The 22,397-nt window shown below is 43.0% G+C and overlaps 3 protein-coding genes across 3 annotated transcripts in view; 2 read left to right on the top strand and 1 right to left on the bottom strand.

The window, feature by feature from the left end:
* Nucleotides 1-568: 568 nt before the first annotated feature.
* pole (polymerase (DNA directed), epsilon) lies at nucleotides 569-14,934 on the top strand. The gene is made up of 48 exons (XM_027278175.1): nucleotides 569-813; nucleotides 947-1,082; nucleotides 1,175-1,255; nucleotides 2,027-2,071; nucleotides 2,153-2,245; nucleotides 2,331-2,485; nucleotides 2,566-2,710; nucleotides 2,796-2,876; nucleotides 2,960-3,067; nucleotides 3,180-3,290; nucleotides 3,377-3,462; nucleotides 3,556-3,675; nucleotides 3,757-3,889; nucleotides 3,979-4,092; nucleotides 4,175-4,387; nucleotides 4,478-4,585; nucleotides 4,696-4,824; nucleotides 5,566-5,668; nucleotides 5,762-5,908; nucleotides 5,980-6,125; nucleotides 6,218-6,366; nucleotides 6,514-6,606; nucleotides 6,800-7,102; nucleotides 7,195-7,390; nucleotides 7,492-7,706; nucleotides 8,034-8,136; nucleotides 8,220-8,300; nucleotides 8,382-8,504; nucleotides 8,582-8,791; nucleotides 8,930-9,142; nucleotides 9,251-9,394; nucleotides 9,481-9,621; nucleotides 9,700-9,853; nucleotides 9,935-10,041; nucleotides 10,161-10,337; nucleotides 10,421-10,644; nucleotides 10,749-10,969; nucleotides 11,063-11,267; nucleotides 11,384-11,557; nucleotides 11,713-11,838; nucleotides 12,360-12,492; nucleotides 12,585-12,789; nucleotides 12,874-13,005; nucleotides 13,201-13,394; nucleotides 13,509-13,709; nucleotides 13,990-14,115; nucleotides 14,410-14,499; nucleotides 14,618-14,934. The coding sequence occupies exons 1-48, from the start codon at nucleotides 749-751 to the stop codon at nucleotides 14,738-14,740; spliced, it is 6,882 nt and encodes a 2,293-aa protein (XP_027133976.1). The 5' UTR covers nucleotides 569-748; the 3' UTR covers nucleotides 14,741-14,934.
* A 630-nt stretch (nucleotides 14,935-15,564) lies between these two features.
* Nucleotides 15,565-20,759, bottom strand: p2rx2 (purinergic receptor P2X, ligand-gated ion channel, 2). The gene is made up of 12 exons (XM_027278050.1): nucleotides 20,593-20,759; nucleotides 19,890-20,025; nucleotides 19,676-19,747; nucleotides 19,498-19,573; nucleotides 19,309-19,405; nucleotides 18,443-18,523; nucleotides 18,143-18,296; nucleotides 17,873-18,003; nucleotides 17,691-17,781; nucleotides 17,543-17,608; nucleotides 17,361-17,438; nucleotides 15,565-16,637 (listed from the first exon to the last, which is right to left on the bottom strand). Exons 1-12 carry the CDS (start codon nucleotides 20,757-20,759, stop codon nucleotides 16,539-16,541), a joined length of 1,248 nt encoding a protein of 415 aa, XP_027133851.1. The 3' UTR covers nucleotides 15,565-16,538.
* A 989-nt stretch (nucleotides 20,760-21,748) lies between these two features.
* Nucleotides 21,749-22,397, top strand: part of pes (pescadillo) — a 14,000-nt gene continuing 13,351 nt past the window's right edge. The window contains exons 1-2 of the mRNA XM_027278271.1: nucleotides 21,749-21,948; nucleotides 22,146-22,225. Coding sequence (XP_027134072.1) covers nucleotides 21,925-21,948; nucleotides 22,146-22,225 — 104 coding nt within the window. The 5' untranslated portion in view covers nucleotides 21,749-21,924. The remainder of the gene's footprint in view (nucleotides 21,949-22,145; nucleotides 22,226-22,397) is intronic.

The raw sequence follows: 22,397 nt of genomic DNA, 5'->3' as shown, positions 1-22,397 counted from the left end.
GTTTTTGCAGGAAATTGTTAAATAGAAACACAGGTAATAACTCGGCAGGTGTGCTGCTGACTGGGGAAGCACACAGTTTTTTGATCATTATCATTGTTTGGGTATTGCATTGTGGCAAACACGTGAGCCGTTTGTTTTGATTTGCATGCAAGTAACAGAGTTAATGTATAGGTATGAAAAGTTCGGCTGAGGTCGCTTATTTGTCAGGAGTGCAAGACAATAAATGTTTGTGACTGCATACGAGCTCATGTGTTTCACTCATTCATTGGACCCGGAAGACTACAAGCACCGGCAGCAGCCCCTGAGTGGCTTAGGTTTGTTTTGTTGTTTTATTTTAATAAGAACAAGTCACAATAACAGGGAAATTATCTATAGAGACCAAAACTATTTTTTGTACCAGGCTGCAAACATGTTTATTTCTGCTGTGAAGTTGAACTTTTGGAGCCAGCCTCAAGTGGCCGTTTGAGGAGCTGCAGTTTTTCAATCTTCTGTGTGAGTGATTCATCTTTTTTTTTTAAGATAAACGATCTTTGTACTTCCGGATCTCTGCGCAGTTCTCGCGGGAACTGCAGGAGCGCGCCAAAGTAAGAAAACAGAGCGAGTCAGTGACGGTGACAGAGAGAAACCCGGAGGACAAACCTCTGAAATAACTTCACAGTCTGTCTCAAATGAAGCTCCGCTGACAGACAGAAAACCTCAGAGGGACTTTAACTTATTTGTTCGTGTCGTGGCCGACAGACGACAGAAGATGGTTCTGCAGAACAGCGGCAGGTTCCGAGCGGACCGAGGACAAAGTGGAGATCAGGAAAACCAGTGAGCTGCTTCCTTTCAAACACATCTCCAACATACTGTCAGTGACACTTAGTATATGACAGGAGGAAACCTTAAACTTAATGTGTGTGTGTGTGTGTGTGTGTGTGTGTGTGTGTGTGTGTGTCCGAAACAGGGACGATGGATCCTCCATGTCCGCCCTCAAGCGGCTGGAGCGCAGCCAGTTCACCGACGAGATGGACGCTCGCTTCGGCTTCGACAGGATGAAGGAGCCGGGGGAGAAAACAGGCTGGCTGATCAACATGCATCCTGTGAGTCATGTGTGAGCTTCTGGGATGTCTTGAAGGAGAAAAGGTGACAATAATAATAATAATAAATGTGACACTTCAATGTGCTCCTACAGACAGAGATCCTGGACGAAGACAAGAGGATGATCAGTGCTGTGGACTATTATTTTATCCAGGATGATGGAAGCAGGTTTAAGGTTTGTGCACACACTTGTACTCAAAATGTATGATCCAGAAACAAGTAAGGACCAGCAAAGTAAATAAACATATAGGAATATTATCATCCTCATCATGGGGGGCTGGAGTTGATCTCAGTTGCCAGATCATCACAGGGCTGACACATAGAGACACTCGCATTCACATATACGGGCAAATACGAGTCATTGATAAATTTAAAATGGATACATAAATGCAAATACCATTAACAGAATAGAAAACCAAATTTATTAAGGGTCGAGTGTGCCTTCGTAATACTCTCACTTCACTCATACAATCACTTTACAAAGAGAAAAACAACAACAACAACCAATCAGGAAAAGTCATCATCTGTTCAATACCCGACGTCTTCAATCTGATGAAGTGTCCAAAATTTGTCCCGAAGGCTGTGCCACCTCGCCTGCCATCAGTATATGAATGGATGATTTAAGATATGTAGCAAGTGGTCACTATAAAAATAAAGTCAGTTATAATACAGTTTATATTCACATTCAACAACAACATGATGGTCGTACAGGTGTTATAATATACAAAATCCAACTTTTCCATCTTTTAAAAAACGAACAGAGAAAGTAATTCTTTCTATCTTTGGATATATCAGAAATCATTTTCTGTTGTGGCTTTCTGCTTGCTGAGATACGAAACAAATAATGTAAAGTAAAAAATGAAGGATTTCTAGTTTACATACTTTCTGTAAAATGTTCATGAATCTCCTGCCAGTCAGTCACATCTTTGTTTCTTCTTCTCTGTAGGTGGCCCTTCCCTTTAAGCCATATTTTTACGTTGCCACTAAAAAGGTAAGTTTGTCATTTGGTTCATAAGTCATGTAAACTTTTTATTTTTTTAAACTCCTTCCTTAAAGACATTTTTATTTGCAGAACTGCGAGAGAGAAGTCATCTCATACTTGTCAAAGAAGTTCCAAGGGAAAGTGGCAAAGCTAGACATTGTGCCAAAAGAGGATTTGGACCTGGTGAGAGTTTAGTTTTTATCATCTCTCGACCAATGTTTCATGTTTTAATGATTTTAACCTGATAGCCACATTTGGTCCTCTCCAGCCGAACCATCTCATCGGACTGAAGAGAAACTACATCAAGCTGTCGTTCAACACCGTGGACGACCTCATCAAGGTCAAGCGTGAGATCTCCCCGGCGGTACGCAAAAACAAAGAGAGGGAGCAGTCCAACGACGCCTACACCTCAATGTTATCAAGGTACCACCAATCCACAGATCACAGTTTTATCCGGTTATTTCTTTATGTCGATCTGTTGACACCTTTGTTGGTTTTCACAGCGCCTTATCAGGCGGTAATGTGTCCTCGGCGGGTGAAGACGGGACATTGAAGAGCATTTCAGACCAGTTGGACAACATCGTGGATATGAGAGAGTACGATGTGCCCTATCACGTTCGACTGTCCATCGACCTCAAGATCCACGTGGTAAAGAGAGATTTCTGTCAGTGTTTGAGAAAATCCTCCAAGACGCTAAGAAGTGTTCTGACCATCACCGCCTTTGTTTTCTCAGGCTCACTGGTACAATGTTCGATACAGAGGCAGCGCCTACCTACCGGAGATTATACGGAGAGATGACCTTGTGGAGCGACCGGTATGAGGATTTTATTAATCATGCTGCAACATAATGTCGTATATATTCAGCTTTAATAACTCACCGCTTCCTGATTATTTTAGGACCCCGTTGTTTTGGCTTTCGACATAGAGACGACCAAACTGCCGCTGAAATTCCCAGACGCAGAGACCGATCAGATTATGATGATCTCCTACATGATCGATGGACAGGTGAGTCGTGTTTCCATCAAACATTTATAATGTATATTGTTCTGTTTTGTTTATAAATATGAATCATTAGTTACAATCTAATCAATAAACGTCATGGCTTCTTTTTTTAAAGGGGTTTCTAATCACAAACCGAGAGATCGTCTCTGAGAACATCGAAGATTTTGAGTTCACTCCCAAACCTGAGTATGAAGGGCCTTTCACTGTTTTCAATGAGGATAATGAGGTATATAGCTGCCTGGCACTGAATATACTACAGTATAAATAATAAATGGAACTTGTTGAATAACAATAACTTGACTTTGGCTGCAGGCGGCTCTCATTCAGAGGTGGTTCGATCACGTCCAAGAAACCAGACCAAACATTTTTGTGACCTACAACGGAGACTTCTTTGACTGGTGAGCTGTTTCTGTAACATGATCACATTAATTAATTAACGTTACTGTGAAGTTCATGTTTAACCTCTCTTACTTTGTTTTCACTCTCTGTAGGCCCTTTGTCGAGACTCGTGCTGCGCTCCATGGACTGAGTATGTACAGGGAGATTGGTTTCCAGAAGGATAACCAAGGAGAGTACAAGGCCAGTCAAGCCATCCACATGGACTCCTTCAGGTACGCACACCTCTGACACTGGTCTTCTGGGGGTTCAGGGTTAATTTTAGATTCATTAATCACTCTTCCATCCTGTGTCAGGTGGGTGAAGAGAGACAGCTACCTGCCAGTTGGAAGTCATAACCTGAAGGCAGCAGCAAAGGCTAAACTGAGCTACGACCCAGTGGAGCTGGACCCAGAGGAGATGTGCCGCATGGCAACTGAAGAGCCGCAGGTACAGAAGTGGACTTCAGTTTTTACAGCTCTGAAATTAAAGAATTGTTTTGATCGCTGACTTTCCTTTTTCTCTGCTTTTCTGTTCAGACTTTAGCCACCTACTCTGTGTCAGACGCCGTGGCCACATATTACCTGTACATGAAATACGTTCACCCCTTCATCTTCGCTCTGTGTACCATCATCCCCATGGAGCCTGATGAGGTTTGTCAAACAAATTCATTAAAACGACAACATGCTTCTTGATGATTATTCATTTCTCTTCTTGCGTCCATCCGTTTACCAGGTGCTGCGTAAAGGTTCTGGGACTCTGTGTGAAGCTTTGCTCATGGTGCAGGCCTTCCACGCGAACATCGTCTTCCCCAACAAGCAGGAGCAGGTCTTCAACAAACTGACAGACGACGGCCACGTCATGGACTCGGAGACCTACGTGGGCGGTCACGTGGAGGCGCTGGAGTCGGGAGTGTTCCGCAGCGACATCCCCTGCCGTTTCAAAATGGTACGTCTCAGTTCAACTTACAACTTTGGTCTTTTGTTTTCCTACTTTTTGTGTTTGATTCGTGACAGTTTGGTGTTTGTGTGTTGACAGAATCCAGCTGCGTTCGACTTCCTGATGCAAAGAGTCGAGAGAACGATGCGGCACGCCATCGAGGAAGAGGAGAAAATCCCTTTGGAGCAAGTCACCAACTTTAATGAGGTTTGTTGGCTTTTCTTTCTTTTTTTTTTTCTTTCCTTGGCTTGTTTCTTTGAAGAGTTGGCTGAGCATTTTCAGCTTGAAGGTATGAAACACTTTTGGTATTTTCTCAGGTTTGTGATGAGATCAAAAACAAGCTGACTTCCCTGAAGGAGGTTCCAAACAGGATTGAATGTCCCCTCATCTACCATCTGGATGTTGGGGCGATGTACCCCAATATCATCCTCACCAACCGCCTGCAGGTAAAACGAGAAATCACTAAAAACATGCACAAACATACAGTTCTCCACTTGAATGAAGCCAGGCGGCATGCAGCCACTTAATGCAGCTTCAACACGATGAACAACCAAGAACAACACAAAACAAACAAAGAAACAAAGTGCCGTGAGCAACCAGTGGCATCTAAATCTACCAATTCATTATACCAGATCAGACACTCCCTCCATTAAGGCCAGAATGAAGCACCAGACATGTCCAAACATTTGTATGTAACACATCAAATGTAGTCGTTTTTATCATCACCTTGATCCATTCATTAAAGCCATGTGGACTAGATGATTTCCAGTGTTTTAATATTATTCTGCATCCTTTAGTTTTTGCTAGATGCCCCCCTAAACTTCTTCCATTCATACTTCATGATATTGTCCAATAGCAGGAGATTTAATGAGCTGTACTCGAAACAATATATTCAGGAGAGTATCAACACCCTCCCATAGCTGCTCAGCCTTTGTACAAAAATACCAGCTTCTTTCTCACGTCTCCAGCAGATGTCGCTGTTTCTTTGTGTTAGTTTGGCTGATTTATTTTGGCCTCCAGGCTTCTGTCTAACAGTTTTTACTGAATAAGTTGAGACTGAGTTACGTGTGAACAAATATGCCAAACGGCAACAAACTTTTCCCATCCATCTTCTGCAAACTTAGTCTAAAATCTTCCAAATATAATATTTGTACGTCTTTGAAACACTTTATTTTCTACATTCACAGCCCTCTGCTATGGTCGATGAGGCCACGTGTGCCGCCTGTGACTTTAACAAGCCTGGTGCCACCTGCCAGAGGAGGATGGCCTGGCAGTGGAGAGGGGAAATCAGTGAGTTTAATGCTATATCATTATGACCTTGCCATCACTGCTTCTACAGTGTTCACGTGGGATTAAATTCACACTTTTCCCTCAAATCTACAGTGCCCGCCAGCCGCAGTGAGTTCCACCGCATCCAGCAGCAACTCGAGTCTGAGAAGTTCCCGCCGTTTTTCCCCAACGGTCCACCTCGGGCCTTCCACACTCTGAACAGGGAAGAGCAGGCCAAACATGAGAAGAAACGTCTGGCAGGTCTGTTTTTATTTACTTCTTAGATTTTTGTTTTGAAACATATACTTCAACCTGCGTTTTCTTTGTCTCAGACTACTGTAAGAAGGCCTACAAGAAGACTCACGTCACCAGGCTGGAGGAGAGAGTCACCACCATCTGTCAGAGAGAGAACTCCTTCTACGTCGACACAGTGAGAGCTTTCAGAGATCGCCGTTACGAATTCAAAGGACTCCACAAGGTATCTTATTTTAAATATTCCTGTATATTTTCTGTGTCCTGTATTTGAATCTCTTCTTGCTCATTGTAAAGTGATGTGACCTTTTGCTTCAGGTGTGGAAGAAGAAGCTGTCAGCAGCTCAGGACAGCGGAGACGCTGCTGAGGTGAAGCGCTGCAAAAACATGGAGATCCTGTACGAGTCTCTTCAGCTGGCTCACAAGTGTATCCTCAACTCTTTCTACGGTTACGTCATGAGGAAAGGGTAGGTGTCAGCTACAGTCGTCATCATTCAGATCATCAAATATCCTCTTACTCGCCCCGTAACATGAACTTTTAAGCCTCTGCTGCTGGTGAAATCAGCCTGTGATAAACGCCTGATGTCGTCTGCTCTGTCTTGTGTTTCCATCAGGGCGCGCTGGTACTCCATGGAGATGGCCGGCATTGTGTGCTACACTGGAGCCAACATCATTACTCAGGCCAGAGAGCTCATTGAACAAATAGGGTGAGCGTCATGTTGATAATTTGATACTTGATTACGGGAATCCTCTTTTCGCTCAGGCAAGATGGAGCTGGAAGGGATCCAAGTTTTTAACTTGACTTTCTTTTGCTCCTGCACATTGCAGAATAATCATTTGATAAGTGAAGCATATTAACGTTGAACAGATTGTTGTGAACTATGAACTGCTTTCCCTCAGGAGACCCCTCGAGTTGGACACTGATGGTATCTGGTGTGTCCTCCCCAACACCTTTCCCGAGAATTTTGTGGTGAAAACCAGTAACGAGAAGAAGCCCAAGGTGACCATCTCTTACCCAGGAGCTATGCTGAACATCTTGGTGAAGGAGGGGTTCACCAACGATCAGTACCACGAGCTGGTCGACCCCGCGTCTCTCACGTACAACATCAGGGCTGAGAACAGCATCTTCTTTGAGGTGGACGGGCCGTACCTGGCCATGATCCTGCCTGCCTCAAAAGAGGAAGGGAAGAAGCTGAAGAAAAGGTAAAGAAATGTTGGATTTTTAGACTTTTTTGATGGATTTGTTCCCATCATGAGTCATAATGGTGATTTTAAGAGTTCTCTATTTGTTTTAGGTACGCTGTGTTTAATGAGGATGGCTCTCTGGCTGAGCTGAAAGGTTTTGAAGTGAAGAGAAGAGGAGAGCTCCAGCTCATTAAGATTTTCCAGTCGTCTGTGTTTGAGGCTTTTCTCAAAGGTACCACTCTGGAGGAGGTGTACGCCTCCGTGGCCAAAGTGGCTGACTACTGGCTGGACGTTTTGTACAGCAAGGTAAACTCTATTTATATTTCCATTGTGCTTTCATTAACGTGCATCAGCCAGCCCGGACTAGTCCTTAACCAGCTGATTGATTCATTTCACTGGTTTTCCAGGCTGCCAACATGCCAGATGCAGAGCTGTTTGAACTGATTTCCGAGAATCGTTCAATGTCCAGAAGGCTGGAGGACTACGGAGAGCAGAAATCCACTTCTATCAGCACAGCTAAGAGACTGGCCGAGTTCCTGGGAGACCAAATGGTGAAAGATGCTGGTCTGAGCTGTCGCTACATCATCTCCCGAAAACCAGAGGGCTCGCCTGTCACAGAAAGGTGAGTTCAAATATACATTTAGGAGATGTTAAAGAGTGCTTTGGTGACCAAATGGTTACTTCTGATGCCACATCATTGTAACGTAGCTGATTCAAACTTTGGTGCATGTCTCACTCTCAATCTCTCCAGTAAAGAAAAATACAAGTTTTAGAAACTACACTGCCATGATGTCAGATGTGATGGATTGTTCTGATGTTAGCAGGATCAAATAAAATCATGTCAGAGTTGTTTTCCCACTGTTAAATGTTTGTGGAGACGGAGCACTTAATATTGTAATATTACCAGCAGTGAAAGCTTCGAGTTTGACATTTGTGTATCTCTCCTCAGAGCCATTCCCCTGGCTATCTTTCAGGCGGAGCCCAGTGTGAAGAAACATTTCCTTCGTAAGTGGTTGAAGATGCCCAGCCTGCACGATCTGGACATCCGCTCTGTGAGTTTCTGAACGTTTATAAGAGCTCTTGGTTTTCTGTGTGCTCCGTATGACATTAACATTTCCGTTGTGGGCCTTCACAGATCCTTGATTGGAGTTATTACATCGAGAGGTTGGGTAGTGCCATCCAGAAAATCATCACCATCCCTGCAGCTCTTCAACAAGTAAAAATTAAACACGTTTCACTTGTCTCTCAGTCTGTCCTCGACTGATGTACTGATGAAATAGTTTCTGTTCATCATCAGGTGAAGAATCCAGTACCCAGAGTGCGGCATCCTGACTGGCTTCACAAGAAACTTCTGGAGAAAAATGATATCTACAAACAAAAGAAGATCAGCGAGCTGTTCACCAGTGAGGGCAAGAGACAGGTTTGTTCCCAGCAAAATGTCCCGTCAGACCATCAACACAGGACGTTACAGCGGTTAACCACTCTTTCCTCTCTCAGGTGGCCCATCAGCCTCTCGAACCGGGCCAAGCCGCAGACATGGAAGACTTTGGAAGGCCACCGAGACCTCTGCAGCCAGCCATCCCCATCAGCACCAAGCGGAAACGGGCTTCTCAGGGAGAGGACAGCCAGGTGGAGTCTCAGGATGTGGAGCTCACTCAGAGCTGGAGAGAGATCCTGGGGCCACCCCCACCTTCAGGAAAGACGCGGGTGAGGGAGCAGCAACATGTTGTGTCAAAGTATCGATTCCTGGTCTTCTAATGGTTACTGATTTATATTGGAAATGGCAGGAAATGCTTCCAACAATCACAAAGCTTTTAACAACATTTATATTGTTTCTGTGTACAGGAGGAGCGTCTAGTGTGGCTACGTTACCATAAGAAGAAGTGGGAGCTGCAGCTGAAACAGAGGAAGGAAAGAAAGAAGAAGAGGAGGATGCTGGATGGTGAAGCTCAGCCTGTAGGGGGAGGAGTGATCCGAGACGGGCCCATCACCGGCCTGGGAAGCTTCCTACGCAGGACGGCACGCAGCATCCTGGACATGCCGTGGCAAATTGTGCAGGTCGGGGCAGTGTTACCTTTATCACCCTGAAGTCAGTTAGCAAATCAACTACAAAGGAAATCGTTTAATCTTGCCTCATGTGACGTCCTGTTTCCCTGCTCCTCTCAGATCGCAGAGACTAGTCACCCTGGTCTGTACAAGCTGTGGGCTGTGATTGGGAATGACCTCCACTGCATGAAGCTCAACATCCCACGTGTCTTCTACGTCAATCAGAAAGTCCCCAAACAGGAGGAAGGAGCTACGTACAAAAAGGCACGCATTGTTTTAGAAATGTTTGAAAGCATGTGTTGTCTTAACGAGTTAACTAAATATTGTTTCAACTAATCGTTTGGCTTCAGGTGAACCGCATGCTGCCTCGCTCCAACATGGTGTACTACCTTTATGAGTACTGCGTACCCGAGGACATGTACCAGGAGCACATCAACGAGATCAACGCCGACCTCTCTGCCCCAGATATCGAAGGCGTCTATGAAACACAGGTATGATCGAGTGTCTTCCTTTTTGTTTTCTTTGCATGCCGCTGTAACAGAATGCGGCTTTAACTGGGCCTCTTCCAGGTGCCGCTGCTGTTTCGTGCCCTGGTGCGGCTTGGATGTATGTGCATGGTCAATAAACATGTTGTGAGGGATCTGGCCGGCAGGGAGGCTGACACTTTTGACCTGGAGCATCTGGAGATGAGATCTTTGGCACAGTTCAGTTACCTGGAGCCTGGTAAGTCCCGTCTCACCTAATATTTAGCCTGATATCACGAGATTCTGCTTTTAAATCACTGTATGTTTCCCCTCTCCACAGGGAGTGTTCGCCACATGTACCTGTATCATCACAGCCAGGGTCACAAGGCTCTGTTTGGCCTCTTCATCCCCTCTCAGCGCAAAGCCAGCATCTTTGTCCTGGACACAGTGAGTAAAGCTCAATAATCTTGAGTACAACTGAACTTAAAGGCTCATATCACTGATGCATCTCTTCCCAGCAGGCACAGAACAACTCTTAAGTCTTTTTGTTTTTTCTCTCTCTCAAGGTCCGTAGCAACCAGATGCCCAATCTGAGTAACCTGTACACAGCCGAGCGCACTGCTCTCCTGGAGAAGACAACTGAGGAGCTCCTGCCTCCGGAGAAACACAATTTTGAGGTCCGAGCTGAAAACGACGTGAAGGCTATTTACCGTGCACTGCAACGCATCCTGCTGAACTACAAGGTAAAATACTACTGGAGTGATTTAAACACTTTATTATCTTCTAATAAATTACTAATAGAGTGTCTGTTTGTTGCTTTTTACAGGAGGAGCGTCGCGGGCCGACCCTCATCGCGATGCAGTCAAACTGGGAGTTGCGGCGGTTGGCAGCGGGGATGCCGGTGCTCGAGGAGTTTCCAGTCGTTCCTGTACACGTGCTTGATGAGATCAGCTATAACGTGCTGGACTGGCAACGCCACGGTGCCCGGCGCATGATCCGCCACTACCTCAACCTGGACAGCTGCCTGTCGCAAGCTTTCGACATGGCCAGGTACGAACTACGTACTGCTAGCTCTGAGGATTATTTTATTTTTATATAAATAAGGCCTCTCTACCAAGTCAACATTTGAGCTTATAACTCTTATAAACTTTCAGGTATTACCACTTACCTGTGGGGAACTTGCCTCAGGATGTGTCCATCTTCGGCTCAGACTTGTTCCTTGCAAGACATCTACGGAAACACAACCACCTGCTGTGGCTTTCACCCACGGCTAGGCCTGACCTCGGAGGAAAAGAGGCTGATGACAGTCGTCTTGTCATGGAGAGTGATGACAGAGGCTCTGTGGAGATCAATGCTCAAGGATGCTACTCCACAGGTACCCAAACAAGCTTCATCTGTGATCATAAAGGAGCTGTACCTTTTTTGTATTTTTTATATTTATAGATGATCCTGCTTCTGTTTCTTTCAGTGTGTGTGGAGTTGGACCTACAGAGTCTGGCGGTGAACACCATCCTCCAGTCACAGCATGTCAATGACATGGAGGGTGGTGCTAGTCTGGGTGTCAGTTTTGATGTGATCCAGCAGGCCTCGTTGGAGGACATGATGTCAGGAAACCAAGGAGCGACCGCTCTTGCTAGTTATGATGAGACAGCTCTCTGCTCCAACACATTCAGGTCTGTACACATCTGTACTAATATCTATGTCTCATGATGTTGTTAAAGGAAGCATGGCATGTCTTATTGTCCTGAGTCAGGCTCACCTTAGTGTTTGCTCCGTGTTGCACGAGCAGGATCCTGAAGAGCATGGTGGTTGGATGGGTCAGGGAGATCACACAGTACCACAACGTGTATGCAGACAACCAGGTGATGCACTTCTATCGCTGGCTGCGCTCCCCGAGCTCTCTGCTCTATGACCCTGCACTGCACCGCACCCTGCACAACATGATGAAGAAGGTGTTCCTACAGTGAGTGTCGCATCATTTTCTACACTGCAAAAAAACAACAACCCACAAATCATCTATTTAATCACATCTAATAAATATAACTTGTTTACATTTAACATGCATGACAGCTGCTGTGTCATCTTCTTTTTTTATTGATCCTCTCATTCTGCCGTCAGGTTGATTTCAGAGTTCAAACGTCTTGGCTCCACTGTCGTGTACGGAAACTTCAACAGGATCATCTTGTGTACTAAAAAACGGAGGATAGACGACGCCATCGGCTACGTAGAATACATCACCAACAGGTCGGACATTAACTGTAACCTGAACAATAGAAGTGTATTTGAGTCTGTTTGGCTTCAGTGGCCTGAGGTAGGAGCGAGAACGCTAAAATTAGAAGTACAGGAAACAACACAATTACCATTAGAGCAGATAGTTGTTTGGCTGGGATGGTGTTGCGGTCTCCATCATTATGGGAATTTAAGTCTATGACGCAACTTAAAAGAACAACCCATTAGACTGATGGAAGGACAAAATTAAATAGTGAATTTAGGGCCAATATATCAACATGGTAACATGAAACAAAATATCTTGAGGGTTTTTTGTTGTTGTAATGGTTGTGGCTAGCACCAAATCTTTTTGAGGCCCTCAAGACAAGATTACAGCAAACAATGATGCTTTTAACTGCGGTTTTACTAATTATCTCAGAGCATCTATTATTAATAGCTTAAAGCTATTTTTCAAGTTGATTTTTAACTTTCCAGTCTCTATCATGCTGTAAGTGGATGCAAAACATGAAAAATCATCTTTACTGTTTCTCCTTTAGCATCCACTCCCGAGAAATCTTCCACTCTTTGTCCATCTCCTTCTCCCGATGCTGGGAGTTCCTGATGTGGATGGATCCCGCCAACTGCGGTGGCGTGAAGGGCAAGCTGCCCTCCAGCATCTTGTACGGAGAGGTAATTCAGACACATCTGCTTCACAACATACAACATTTGCATTGAAGTGCACAGATATCATGCCTCTCTCCTCGTGTTTTTTTTTTTTTTAGGAAGGAGCCAAACAGAAGAAAAACAAGCGAGGGGAGGGAGATGAGGAGGGTAGCGAGGATGAAGATGAGCCCGAAGCCGAGGAAGATGATGACGGTGATGGGGAGACGGATGAGGTGGAGGAGTTGATTGAGAGTAACTGGAACATCATGCAGTACCTTCCCCAAACTGCCTCCTGCCAGAAATACTTCCTCATGATTGTCTCTGGTAAAAAGAAAATCAATACACAGCAGACTTGTAAGTTCAGTACGATATTTTTGTTTATTTACACACACACACTTTCCACACCAGCCTACATTGCAGCGGTCTACCACAGCATGAAAGAGGAGCTGAGACGTAACGCTCCAGGGGCAACGCCAGTCAAGAGACGTGGAGGCAGCCAGGCTTCCCAGCAGGCAGTGGGGGACTTGAGTGCTCTTCCTGGTAAGTTGCTGTTTTGGAAGCTGCTTCAGTTACTAAAGACTTCCCTCGTGTGTCTTAGGAACTTCATATTACACTTATTAGAGGCTAGTGTGTGATACACTTAAACCTGTGATATGGGAGCTTTTAATTGTATTAAGATGGATTTCATCTTGGATGTGATGTTTTTTTGTTTTTTTTTTAAACTCCCTCCCACAGGAATGATCTCCTTCTCCCAGGAATATGTGTCTAGCGAGCTGACACAGAACTTTTTCACCATCACTCAAAAAATCCAGAAGAAGGTGACTGGTACGAGGAGTGTGACCCAGCCCTCAGAGATGTTCCCCGTCCTGCCTGGATCCCACCTGCCACTCCACAACCCCGCACTGGAGTTTATCAAATACGTCTGCCAGGTATATTACTAAGAAACTTACAAAGCGCTCACGTACTTGTGATTTTCCTCTCAGCACTCTGCACAACTTTTCAGGATTTGCAACTCACGCGCTTGCACTTTGTTGTCTGTTCAGGTCCTTTCACTGGACGGCAACATAGTGAACCAGATGAACAAGCTAAAGAGGGACCTCCTGCGCCTCGTGGACGTCGGAGAGTTTTCAGACGATGCCCAGTTTCGTGACCCGTGTAACTCCTACATCCTGCCAGAGGTCATCTGCCACCACTGCAATTTCTGTCGTGACCTCGACCTCTGCAAGGACCCATCTGTGGCACAAGTGAGAGGAGGAGCTTTGATGGGCATCATAATGATCAAGAAAAAGATAATTTAAAATATGTTTGAGTTTTCTTACATAACGGAGGTCTGTATCTGCAGCCAGATGTGAGTAGAGTGAAACATGATTTCAGGAAGTGACTGGGTTCATGTGCTCTGCTTGTGATTGCAGTGTTATTGAGGGTTGGGAGTAGAGAGTTGGTGATTTTAGAGGCATGACTCAGTGTGCCCCTTGTTTTTGAACACATTAAATTCAATTTACCAAAACTGTGTTTTCCTCTCAGGATGGATCAGTTCTGCCTCAGTGGTTTTGCTCCAACTGCCAGGCGCAGTATGAGACCGAGTCTATCGAGATGGCTCTGGTGGAAGCTCTGCAGAAGAAAATGATGAGCTACACACTGCAGGACCTGGTGAGTGAAACAATGCTGATACTGAATAGATGAAACATGCTTACAAGAACAGTTTTTGGGGATGTCCAATCCTGGTAGTTAACACATAAACTGTAATGTCTTCTCTTGCAAAGGTTAATGTGCTTTGAGAAGAAACATCATTACAGCTGCCTCATTACAAACTGTACTCAAAGCTGCTGCGGTTACACAACTCGACTACAGAAGCTGCTCAAACATACAGTATTGTTTCTCTGCATGCTGATTAACAGTCTGTGCATCATTTTCATATATTCTTTTCTTTTGCATGATTTTTAGATGTGCACAAAATGTAAAGGAGTGAAGGAAGCGAACATGCCCCTCTACTGCAGATGTGCCGGAGACTTTGACCTCACTTTCCCAACCAAGGTTTCTACTCTTTCTTAAATGCATCTTTTTAATTCAGTGATGATATGATCGTTCTCATTTGGAATTCTTCTCACAGCTATGTTTTTTTTGTTTTGTTTTGTTTTTCTTCCATTTAAAGAACTTCTCCGAGCAGATCACCGTGTTTCGAAACATAGCATCCCACTACAACATGAGCTTCCTGGAGGAGACCATTGACTGGTTGCTTGTTATGAGCCCACACATCGGCCAGAACGCTCACTGAATGTGACACCTTCCCTCCAACACTCCCTCGGCTGCATACCAAGATGATGTTTGTTTGACGATGGTTGATGGTGTGTCATCAGGACGCTGGTTTGAGGAATGTGTGCACTGTAGATATGTTTGAAGTCTCGATTATGTCATAATAAAATTATGTGAATTTCAGATTTTGACTGTTAATAAATATTTTTCCAAGTGTTTTAACTGTGAGCCTGAATGTCTTTACTGCTCAGTTGTTCAGCTTTATACTGTCTCTCCTTAGCTTTTATTTGTAAGATATAAAACCTTTAAGGTATCAGTATCACAGATGAACCCTTACGTGGTGAGGCGTGGTGGTCTTTACTGCTCAGTTGTGTGCTGTAAGTATAAACATCCTGAGTGTGATTTACCCCGAGGACCTTCGTTAATCAGCAGTCACACTTCTTCTTAGCTCTGTTACAAGTTGCATAATCGTTAAATTTGGAATTTTTCTGTGGGGAGGCACTGTGAAGATTCCTCTTTTTAATTTTCGTATTTGCAAACAAATCTGAACTGCCAAATTCCACGTATGTCGAGCCTTCACTAACCCTTCAAGAAATCAGGCGGTGGTTCGTGATTACAGTGAGAAAATCTGGATCACAATGATCTTTAACCCATGCACCTCCATCGCTTTAACCTCATTGCCCCACAGATGACTCACTTTGCCTGCTGATGGGTGCCTCCTAGCCAAGTAATCACATTTCATCTGAGCCACAATTAGATTGGCTCCTTAGAGCTCCTCACCCATACATACTGTACACGTACAAATGAAGGAATGAAAGCGCTTAAGAGGGTCTGTGACTAAATTCTTTAAATTTCCAGTTGTTAGCCTCTCGGCACATCTTAGATCAGACACAACACTTCTTGAGCTCAACAGTGAAATGGATTAACATAAGCACTACCCTTTAAGATACAGCATTATGTAAATTTTCAGCTCTTTTTTTATGTTGTAAACAATTTTCTGCACAGACGTGTCACTGTCCATCAAGCTCCTTCATCCATCATGACAGACATCGATCCATTAGACTTGAGTCTTAAGTCTCTGACATTTACATTGCTCTCAGGCGTCCAGATGGATTCACACTTCCCCACAATCTTGTTAGAGAAACCATCTTATGGGAAATGTCTGTGTTATTTGATTACTGCTCATTGCTCTCCTTGCGCGTCTCCTGGCCGTTTCTTCCTGCATCCTCTAGTTATGCTGAACATATCAGGTTGAAAGACAAAGCAAGTGAATCAGAATATTTAGATTCTTCAAACAAGGTGTGCAGCTTCATGTTTGGAATAATGCAGATTTATAAGATACACTGTAAAAATGATGATTTCATGGTAATCCTTATATCTGGACCTTGAGTTTGGGCATTTATTGCAATACATTAACAGAAATTGACTTGGTTTGTAATGTTTCTCTTTACCGTGCTTTCTTATCTTTTCATGGTGAGAAAATAAACACATTTTCTAAGTGGTGTTACTGCTGAAGTGAGAGATGTCAGGTGAGAGAGAAACAGTTAGTTGCATTGTACAGTTGGGGGTCCATCAAGGTTTGAGATGATATATGAAAAGAATCCACTGCACAGACAGAGACTTTGAGAGGGCCAGCTCTGTCACTGTGGTTCTCTGTCAGTTCCCACAAAAAAAAAACAGCATAGCAACTGCTGGCAGTCCATAACTGAGCTGTTGCAGACACCTGAGAAACCACTGGAAGTTGCTTTTGTTGCCACAGTCAGCTGACGGAGGAGAGTCCACACTCTTGATCAGCGACAACCGAGGCAACTGCAATGACGTTACAGCGGTACGCCTTCTGACAGGTCTGAATGGTTTGAGCCGAAGCTGGTGATGTAGCTGAGCTCTGTGGAAATGGGCACCGGCGGCTCCTTGATAATCTGCAGATGACAGATATCTTACATTCAGAGAACATCTCCTATAAAAACAATAATTCTGCAGAAACAATCAAACACAGACGGCAGAGTTAGAGCTGCACACTGATGGGGTTTAAGTGCCTTTTTATATTGCTTTGTGTTTTTCTTTTTAATGTCTTTCATGCCTCACATAAAACACTTGTAATTGCCTTGCCTTGTTTAATTCACGTGTCCAGGTAGGTCATGACAGCGTGACAGTGAGCCGACATGCACAATACCCAGAACCTGCAACCAAAGCAGCTAAATGCAGATTAGGCCATTGTTCATTTTAATATTTATTTGTGTGGAGGTTTATACAGTGTTCATCATTAAAGAACCTCTTTAGAATTTTCAGAAGTACATGAACCTGTTAAAATTAAATTAAGGCTTAAAGTTATGCATGATTAACAGTGTGGCTGCTTTGATTGACAGGTGGGTGCTGTTACAAATGGCTTGTTTGAGCACCCAGGCGTCATTCAACCCGGCTCAGCCTCAGGTCCACTGATGATCCACCTCTTTGCCAATTTTTAGATTAGCCAGGAAGCGGAAGAGCAAGGACTGCCAACATGGTGGTGACCAAAGCCACAGATTTTAAACTTCAATTAGCTTTATACTGTCTCTCATTAGCTTTTATTTGTAAGATATAAAACCTTTAAGGTATCAGTATCACAGACGAACCCTTACGTGGTGAGGCTGCCTTTTACTCACCTCATCAAACTTTCTGTCACTGTAGACTTCATTCTTGTCAATAAATGTCAGCATGATCCAGTCACAGATAATGGTACACTAAAGGGTTGTATTGAAAAGAGAAACAGACAGTGTGCGATGGAACGAGTGATAGCTGCTATTTCAAAGTGTCAAGATAAGAAAGGAATGCAGCAATTACTCACAATGCCAACTGAAGTCATAGCAGTCACTGTGCTGATGATGGTTGGGATAGGACTGAATTTACCAGCCTGAAAAACAAATGCAAGTAATGACAGTCATCACGTTAAGCTGAAAATAAACTGGAGTGATGATGATGGAGTATCTACTTACATGTCCGTGAACTATGACATCCAGACGGATGCCATAGGCCTTGATAAGTGTCCGAGTCTCTACCCCATTCTTGTTGTAATATTTGGCAAACCTGGGCAGAAATCAAAAGGGTAAAGACAGGGACCACTCTGCAAACTGACAAACACGGTGAAGAAAAGTCAGCAATGGGTGTTGGAGCTTACCTGTAGTAGTAACCAGAGTTGACCTGATCCTTTCGGAGATCAAGACGACGAAAGGAATATGTTGGTTTACAGTTTGAAGGATCGATGTCCAGGTTACACTTCCAGTTGATGAAAACCCCTATCACTCCTCCCTGAGCACAAAATCGCAATGATCACATCTTAATCCATGCTACACAATCACAAAGTGATATTACAGAGTACACACATGTATAAGATTTAGAAATCTTCATGAATCAAAACATTACAGCTCAAAGCAGAGCTCAAACTCACAGTCCTGCAGAGCTGACTGAAGCTCTCCCTCGCTTTATCTGCAATGTAGCCCAGGCGGAAGTTTGGACAGTAGGGCTCTTTCTCTTCATCATAATGACACTTAGTGAGGTATTTCTGCATATCACGCTTGTTTGAAGCGTCTTTGATGTTTCCCCTGCCAAAGACAAGAACATAAATACTTCTCTTCTTCTCTATTCTGAATCTCTGCAGCTCTAATACTGTCTGGAAACACTGGCTCCAGTGTGTGTGTGTGTGTGTGTGTGTGTGTGTGTGTGTGTGTGTCTGTCTGTGTGGACATACCTCAGCACTTTAAATTTGGGGAAGTGGATAGAGTTCCTGATGAACACTGTGAAATTGATGGCCTCCACTAATGCTGGCTCTCTGTTGAAGACACCAAATAATCAGAGTTGTGTTCAGTTAAACTCAACATTATCTGTTGTTATTCTTTTATTACAATTGTTTTGTGATTGCTGACTTAATTTTTGTGCTATTAGTTTATTGCGAACCACGTTAGCCATTAACCCCGGCTCATATGCTGTGAAAACAACATTTTTATATTTTCACAATTTTATTTCTACTCTTGTGGATTATGTGTATTTTTGTACTTTTGTACTGGGAACTAAATGATATTTACTGATAATATTTTGTTTTGTCCACACATTGGGCAATTGAACCATTTTTACAGCTCGCCTATCCTTTTGTGAATCTGGTTTCCTTTCACAGACACTTTAAGGTGTCCATCATCTCGTAATGCGTCTGTGGGTCTAACTGTCGTTCAATGTAGTTGGTTTTCAATCTTTTTACACTGAAGCGTTGTCTGCTTCAACCAAACGGTGATTCTTGTTTCTCAGATTGTTTTATTTGAATGTTTTTTTAAGGACCAGGAGATTTAAAGACATTAAATCTTTAAAGTAAAAAGCAAAGACTAGGAAAAAAGAAATATAATTTTGTTTAAACCTTTGGGTTTTTAATCTTGTGGCACTTTTAAGGGTCTCAGATTGTGAACCACTGGTTTATCTTTGATCATTTATATATTTTTTTGTCCATAGTTTGGTTCGCTTCCACTAAAACGCCATCACATGCCAACTGTTTTTGTTCATGGGTTATCATATTTTCCCTTTGGGTGATCCAAATAATCCTGACTCGAACTTGACCAAGTAACTTACCGTACTACAGCATACTCCTCAATAGGACACCAGGTTTGGATCTCACAGGTTTTGAAGGTGTGGTTGTAGTACTGGACGCATTTGCCAGTCCTTCTGCCTGCAAGACAAGCATTTAATACTGATAAAAACTCTGACAAACACAGACCAAACAAGCTTGAAGAAAGATTTTGTGAGGAATAAAAACAGTACCATGGCCATCAAAGTTAACCTCTCCCTTGACACAGTCAGAGTCAGTTGTACAGTTGGCATTGGCAACTTTGAAATACTGCAGTGAAATAAGAGAGGTCAGCTCAGACAGTTATGGGAGATTAAAGGTGTCTGTGTAGTTGCATACTCATTGCTCAGAAAGCCTTTGTTGACCTCTCACCTCAGCGCAGGTTCCTTGCTTCTGATTGTACGTAACTTCTCGTCTCAATATTGTACTAATCACATCACCACCCTAGAATAGAATAGAATATGTGAGGGAAATACCACTTGAATACTATTTATCAGTATGGTTTACTGTGGTGTGAAGACATAACGATGCTGACAGTCAGGTGAGACTTCTTTGATTGTATTGCAGCGTTTTTTCCTAGACTTACCTCTGATGGTCGAGCGTACTCCACAGTGTCCAAGATATGATCTTCATGAACTGCTGTGCCTTTCATGAGTGTGTAAACTGAGCTCTCTGGACGGGTTTCACTCTCTTGGTATGCTTTCTCATTTATGAAGACATACCTTCAGGATGATAGAACAGACAGACCCAATATCACATTTTCTGTCATGACGTCAATTTATATTAGAGGTATCAGATTACCCTGGATCTGTTCAGCCATCTTTGCTGAAGCCAAGAGAAGAAGAAAAGATGACGCACTTAAAACATAAACCTGAAAATAAAATGTGAAAGATTTGAGAGAATAGGAAAAGAACAAGTTCCTTACAAATAAAAACCTATATGAAAACTGTTATATGATATGACTGATATCAATTACGTTTCCATCATTTATGCTGTTTATCTGTCTCCAGTTAATTGCAGTTGAGAAGCATTTCCTGTCCACAAAAGTGCAATTTGTGGGTTTGAGAACTGAAAAGTCGCTCTGCAATTTTTATCCTGATGTACAGCTGAAAAAAATGCAGTTTTATACTTTACTGCAATTCCTAAGAGAAGGATTAAATACACGATACACCTGAAGACAACAAATGTAGACATATCAACAAAGTGAAGTTACCATCACATTTAAATGTTAGAGGTTGTCCCTTTTAGCACATACAATGAGCATGCAAGTACACAAACATGAAGCTTACCAGATGAAATAGGTGATCACAAGAAACTGCACAGCTCTGTATATAACTCCAAGAGTTCTGTTTTTAACCACCATCACCTTTGGCGTCTCATAGTCCCAGAAACTAAGAAAATAATCCTTCATAAAGTCTCGTAGCCCCATCATGAACTTATGAAATACTTCACACATATTCTCAGATGTCCTTATGAAATCTAATTTCTGAATTATTTTAGCTGTCTGTATCTAGTTTTTTATGTCTCTCACTGTTTTTCTTTTTCACTCTCTGCTGCTGCTCCTCAGCTCCAATCTGCATCTCTCTCTCAAAGCATCCCTGGGACCAGAGAGAAGAGAGAAGAAGGGGGTGGAGCTCAAATGTGGTTGACCGATGCATTTTTATTTTATCTGTTTATTTTGATTCACACTTATGTTTCTAGTTTTTAGACTTCAAATCTGAATAAAGTGCTTACAGCTCTGCATAGGAACTTAATTTATAGACACGTTTTAAGAATTGCCTTTCTTTTCTTTTTTTAATTCAACACTGCCAATTTGCTGTATATACTTTTGTACAATATATTTTATTTACTATTGCTATTTTGATATTTTATTATGTAATTTCCCAGCTTGGGATAAATAAAGTCTATCTATCTATCTATCTATCTATCTATCTATCTATCTATCTATCTATCTATCTATCTATCTATCTATATGAATAAGTTTAAAATATTTATTTTATTTTTCCCTGGACTGTCTCAAAATTGCAATTGCAAACTTATATTGTAGACACTGGTGCAAACTAAATATAACTGCACATGCTATTCATATAGTCTAGATATATAGTCTTAATACACTAAAAACTGGTGTGTGCATAAATATGCAAAACTATGCATAACATTTCTTAACACAGGTTTAATCTCTCTGCACATGCATGCTTAACGTATGTTTACTGTGACATTTAAAAATAATAATAATAATAAAAAGTCATTTGGGAGACACTGGTGCAAATTATATGTCACTATGAATTGATATACATGGCATGACAAACTAAATGTAATGTACTAACCTCTGTGTGTGTGTGTGTGTGTGTGTGTGTGTGTGTGTGTGTGTGTGTGTGTGTGTGTGTGTTTTGTTTTCTTTCTCTTTTTTTTATACAGGCGGACAAATGGACCGACCTCTCATCGGGGTCCTGATTCCTGCTCGCACCGCCTCTTCCGCGCATGTCAAACGACACGTGCGTCGGCTGTTGGTGTCGGTAGCTCGCTCGCGCTGTGTTCGTCAGTTAGTTGCTTATTTTTTTTAATTTGTCGATAATTAAAGTCTCATTAACTTTGTGCGGAGGGTCGCATAGTGTCTGTAAATGGGGGGTCTTCAAAAGAAAAAGGTAAGAGCTCACGTGGCGCTGATGTCAGCCTCCGCGTGCACTTTTAACTGCCATGGCAACATGGTTAGCTCGGAGCTAGCTGACGGTTGTTTTTCTGAGCGCAGATTAAATTTAAAGTCTAATTATTGAGTCAACCTGATCGTGAGTTGAAGCCGCGGTGTTTGTCGGTGTTTCATGTGATCGTCTGTGTCTTTCAGTTCGAGAGGGGCTCTGCCACCAACTACATCACCAGAAACAAAGCTCGCAAGAAGCTGCAGCTCAGCCTCCCGGACTTCAGGTAACCTCACCGTGTTGATTATAAAAGCATGCACCGAGCTGCTTATCTATTAGACACAGGTGGTAAAAACAGTGATTCAAGGATTCAAGGAGTTTTATTGTCATTGCAGCACATGTAAAAACACGGGATGAAACGAAATTGGTTTCCCCTGGTCCCAGAGCGGCCCGATATC

Source organism: Larimichthys crocea, chromosome III (genome assembly GCF_000972845.2).
Source record: "Larimichthys crocea isolate SSNF chromosome III, L_crocea_2.0, whole genome shotgun sequence".
Lineage (NCBI taxonomy): Eukaryota > Metazoa > Chordata > Actinopteri > Sciaenidae > Larimichthys > Larimichthys crocea.
This window is presented reverse-complemented; position numbering and strand designations above follow the sequence as displayed.